The following is a 5,712-nucleotide window of genomic DNA, read 5'->3' on the forward strand; positions in this document are numbered from 1 at the left end:
ATATTTATTAATAATTTATATTAATTAAAATGTAATATAAATAAATAAATAAAACAGAAAATAAAATAAATAATATATATTAATTAAAATTTTCTTTAATTAATAATAAAATAAAAAGTAATAATCACAAAAAAACACAAAAAATTATAAAACACAATGATTAAAGACTACTTAAGGGTGGCATTAGCACATGATAGGGGTGCCATTAGCCACCCCATATATAACTATAAAATATTTATGATAACTTATCCTAATTCAAGAAAACTATTCATTATAAAGTTTAAGTGGGAATTTGATGTAGTTTATTATTCAAACTATGTGTCAATATAAACATACATCGAGTTTGATATGATATATGGACTCAACTTCACATGTCATCTTAAATTTGACCCGTTTATCAAATGCTTATTTGGATAAGTGCTTACTAAATCAATTTTTTTTATCGAATTAATATAATAAGGACCAAGAATATTACCTGGTAAGAGCGACCGAAAGTCTTGTCCGGTAAGTGATGGCGAAGACTCTTATCACGGTTAGCGCTTACCGGGTAAATTGTTACATACGATGTTGTTTTGATAGACTAAAATCTTACCCAATAAGCAAGTAATAGAGTCGAATTCATCTTTAAGCGCTTACTCGATTGTTTTAAACCGAACACTTCAAATCAATTACAATGATAACATTGATGATAGCTATAAATTAACGATCGAACCGGATTTTAACTAGAATAAAATGGGAGTAGTGATTGCCTTTGTGATTTTAACTGGAGAGTTAAAATCCTCTACTTTTGTCCTACCAGAATACTGTGGAACCCACCAAACCCTAATACTCTTATCAAGACTGCCACTATACACCAAAAACCCACCACCAATACTACTTGGTGACACTTGTAAACATTTGATTGGTCCTTCATGACCCAACATCACACCAATTTTAGTCAACCCTTTGACTTCCTTCTTCCATACTCCAATACTGTGATCGGTTGAACCTGTGCACAGAATCTCCCCTTTCATACACATGCACAAAACCGCCATTTTATGTGCTTGCACTTCAAACACCTTCTTCCAATTATCATCCGATGACCACCCCATCACATAACCATCCGACCCACAACCGTAAACCACCGTGCCGTCGCCGGAAACCACCACTGAGTTTACGGATATGTCTTTGTGTCCTTCAAGAATGAACTTTAAGACATGTGAACCTTCTGGTCGTCGTTGTCGTCTCTCCCATGCCTTGATCTTGCCATCTGCAGAGGCGGAGAGGACGGTTCCTTTGCTGGTTGTCAAAGCGTTAATGGCGTCGTCGTGGGCTTTGATCGATTCTAAACATTTGTAGTCTGATAGTCTCCAGATCTTTATGGTTCTATCCCAAGAACCAGAGTAGATTAGGTCGTTATGAATCGATAAACATGAAATGGTGTCGGTGTGTTCGATCCATAAACGTCGGTGATGGCGTCGTGTTTGGATGTAGTTAGTGTGGTTCATGAACTTACCAAGATAATCTTTTGTGGTTGGAAGAGTTTCAACGAGTTTGAAGATGTTTTCAAGGCTTCTTGAAACCTTCCAAACCCTAATCTTGGAATCTTGATGGGCTGTAAAGATTTTGCTTCCGACGGTAACGATGGCCTTGACGGAGCCACGTCCATGGCCGAACTTGGTGAACAGACGGAGATCGGGTTGTTGCCAAACCATGATTTCTTTAGCATGAGATGCACTGAGGATGAATTCTCCACATAACGCAAGGCAAGAAACGGATTCTGTGTGGCCGGTGACGGTGGATAGTGGGTGGTGGTAGGCGAAGGATGAGGGTGTTTTGGGAATCCCATAGTGGACGAAAGGTTGGGGTGCTGCCGGCGCCGGGATCTCATCGTCGTTACTGCCGGCGTCACTGCTGTTACTGGCGCTGCCTGTTATTTTGATTGATAGAAGTGGGATTGCAAGCAATTCGCTGGAAATCAAGGAATTCATTGTGGGTGAGGCATCCAAATAAATGGTGTTTTTTGCAAAATTTGATCAATGTAACGTGAAAGATTAATCAAATAGGTTGAAAATGAATTGAAAGAAAACTGATGGTGCCAACAGAGGATATATATATATATACACACTTGAGATCAGGTGAGACCAATGGTTTTTCGTGAGACTCGTAAGATCAATTCTCAACCCTTAAATTAGATTTATAATCTGACAATCTAAATATTAATAAACGTCACGAGATTTCTTAATAATTACCAAATTGCCACCGTGCAATTTAGACCGTTAGATCATTAACTTATAAAGTTGATCAATAAATATAAATTGATCTTATGGGTCTCACGAAAAAAAATATAATTTGACAAAAATATTAAAAAAAATATAATAATAAATATTACAAATTATTGCAGTACACATAGAATTTCTAGAATCGGTAAAACTAACAAATAAGCAAAGTTCAAATAAAGGGTAATCACATCCATAGGAATTGAATGCTTTATCTTTATTCAAAATTGTACATCAATAAAATTAAATTAAATTAACGATCTTGTTTGTTTACTTCTTAATAGTTTTATTAAGAGGTAACATTTGAATCGTTAAGAGGTGAATCTTGTTTGGCAAAAAAAAATATGTTTCTTAATGATTATAAAACTCCTTGAATGATTTTATATCATGAGCCTTCTTAACCATTCAGTGCCATGATTTCATTATAAATAATTACCAAACAATTATATTTAATTTTGCATTATATTATAAAAATCTTTTAATCATTCTGCATCAAATCATTAAACAACTATTAACTAGCCCATGTATCTTTTTTTTTTTACAAAATCTAAAATACTTTAATTATAATAAATTAAACAAACATACATAAAATTATAAAATTGGATATACGTGTCAATATATTTATCTTGGGTTTTTGTTTACAAGTAATTTAAAATAATAAAACATGTTCAAATAATTGTAATTTTTTTTCTCAAAAATGATTTTCAGATTTTTTTTAATATAATTTTTTATTAATTTTTCATTTTTAATTTACTACAATTACATTTTACTTTATCACATGCACACAGTGCTGGTTTAAAGAAATAAATAGAGACATATGTCATCACATTTGATCGGGAAATATGTTTAAGCGCTTCTTTGTTTTTTTGAAAAAAACCACTTAATGTCTTTTAAGTCTAAATCGGTCAGACATTTTTATTTTCAGACCGTTTATTTTTTATATATAAATAAGAGCTGAAAAACTCTTAATTTGCTCTGGAAAAAAAAGTGATAACATAATCACTTAAATCCTCTTAATCGCTGCCTCCAGACTCTCCCATCCATCCTCACCTCCAGATTTAGTCCTCCAAATCTATCTCGCAAGACATTCGATCTCCAAATCTATCTTGCAAGACATTCGATCTCCAAATCAATCACGACCCAGATCGATCCACATATTCTCGTAAAATCATGACCCAGATCGATCCAAATCTATCAGATCCCGATCCAAATCTATCAGATCCAAAACTTGACTGATTCAGATTTCATATTTCAGACGTAAAAACAAACAGTATGACTGATTCAGATTTCAGATTCCAGTACCACCTCTTAAAATTCAGAAGTGAAATCAGACTTCAGACTTTAGAACCTCTTAAAAAACAAACGTCACCTAAGTGTTAAAGAATATAAATTAATCGATATAAAAAAAAGTGAATTAAAATATTTTCTCACCACATTAGTTTTTTCCTCTTAAATCACCGTTGAAATTAATTAATTTGTATAAAGAATTGATTAGACTAGAATTTTAATTATTTAGGGCAAATAAATTTTATTAGATCCTGAAGAAATATTCAAGCGTCGATCACAAGACTTAGGGTCGTTTACCAAATACTTACTCGATAAATGTTTACCGATAATTTAACACTATTATTTACTTATCGGGTAAGATTTGAGTCCACCAAAACGATATTGTATACAATAGTTTACCTTATTGTGGTAAGAGGCATTGCCCTCACTTACCGGATAAGACTCTTGATCTTTACCATATTCATTCGGTGAAGTAATGTTACTTAGTAAATGTTTACCCGAATAAGCGTTTGGTAAACGGCCCCTTAGATTCTATAAGGTGTATAAATCAAATAAGACAGACAAAACCAACTAAAGAAAAAAAATGAGACAAAACCGAGTGGTGATACAGCTCACGACCTCAGAGAAGATCCATCCATAACCATTATAACCGAAATTCCCCAAAAGCCATGAAGTCCATGAGATATTTAGACGTTTTGATCATGACAAAGCCCAAAAAGACGACCGCATGTAGTTGGTATAGAAAACTATGTCCGAATGATTATGATGTAGGTTATCAACAGAGAAAACCAGTTCGTTTCAATTTCTCCGAATAATGTAAAGAGTAGTCTAGATTGTAGATTGTGGCACTCAACCTAACAAAGATGAGGTTACCTGATTATGGATTTCCAGAATGTCGTTGAGCGTAAATGAGGACGACAAAGACATTCTGCACCATCTCCAAAAGCTTTCCTATACTTGCAAAAGATTAGAACATGTTGCGAAACAATGATCCAAAAGATTCAACGTCCGATCCGCATCTTGGACATAACACCACATGGAGATCAAAGCCAAGATAGTTAAGGTACTTCCGAACTGGGATTTTACTCTGGCTAAGTCTCCAAAATAAGACGAGCCCCTTTAGAGAAACGAGTTTACACCTTGTGGTTACGACCCTGGTGTCTGAGGTACCAAGAATTTTCTCCTTCTTATGCCAACCGCGAAAGAACCATCTTCGGTTGGAATCTCCTCATCTACAACAACAAATTTCCCTTTGCTCTAACCTTTTAGAGTTTTCTTGACATTCTTGATCAGCTGTCTCGGAATCTTTTATCGAAATCAATATGAAGATTTGTCTTCCCACCCTTTTTTGACCCTCTACAGAATGTCTTGTTCACTACAACAAAATCAGGTTTATAGGACTCTCCCAATTTCTAAGCGTCCTAATAGACCTCTTTATAGGATTTAGTTTATAGGCGCAAAAAATAAAGTGTCCTATCTAAAGACGTTGTAATAAGTTTATATAACGTTTTTTGACGTCGTAATAAGTTTTTTAGGATACTTTTAATATAAAGTGTCTCATTAGCAACTTTATAGAACATTATTTGAAATATTGTCCTATAAAAACAAGTGTCCTATAAAAAATGAGTTTATAGGACACTTTCTCAAAAGTGTCCTATAAAGTTGCTAATGTGATGCTTTGTTTAAAAAATGTTATAAAAACTTGTTAAGACGTCCAACAACGTCATATAAACTTATTACAACGCCTTTAGATAGGACACTTTGTATTTTGGTCATATTAAGTTCTATAAAACGGTCTATTGTGACGCTTAGAGATTAGGGGCGTCCTATAAAGCGGTCTATTGTGACGCTTAGAGATTGGATGCGTCCTATAAACCCAATTTTGTTGTAGTGTGGAAAATATCATTACGCTGGGTTCGAGCCAAACCTCTTGCGACAATGAAAGTTCACCTACGATGACTTCAGACCATTCATAGTCTCTCGAGGGATTAATCGGTACGTTTAAACTAACACAAAAACCCACGGTTACCAAAAAAAGGTTATGTTCGATGATTCAACAATTGCATAACCAATTATATATAAGTTTTATTTTCGATCTATAAATTATATTTTATTTTTCCTCTAAAAATATCAGAAATTTGATATACAAAACATTCAAAAACGGGTT

The 5,712-nt window shown here is 33.9% G+C and overlaps 1 protein-coding gene across 1 annotated transcript; it reads right to left on the reverse strand.

Moving 5' to 3' along the window:
- Positions 1 to 722: 722 nt before the first annotated feature.
- Positions 723 to 1,970, reverse strand: LOC112522834 (protein JINGUBANG-like). The gene has a single exon (XM_025132148.1). It carries the CDS (start codon positions 1,968 to 1,970, stop codon positions 723 to 725), a length of 1,248 nt encoding a protein of 415 aa, XP_024987916.1.
- Between the last annotated feature and the right edge of the window lie 3,742 nt (positions 1,971 to 5,712).

The sequence above is a fragment of the Cynara cardunculus genome (genome assembly GCF_001531365.2).
Source record: "Cynara cardunculus var. scolymus isolate 2C chromosome LG 12, CcrdV1, whole genome shotgun sequence".
In the NCBI taxonomy this organism is placed as follows: Eukaryota; Viridiplantae; Streptophyta; class Magnoliopsida; order Asterales; family Asteraceae; genus Cynara; species Cynara cardunculus.

Bases quoted from the DNA above. Each gene is read 5' to 3' on its own strand.
- LOC112522834 (XM_025132148.1), bottom strand. From the start codon at position 1,970: ATGAATTCCTTGATTTCCAGCGAATTGCTTGCAATCCCACTTCTATCA.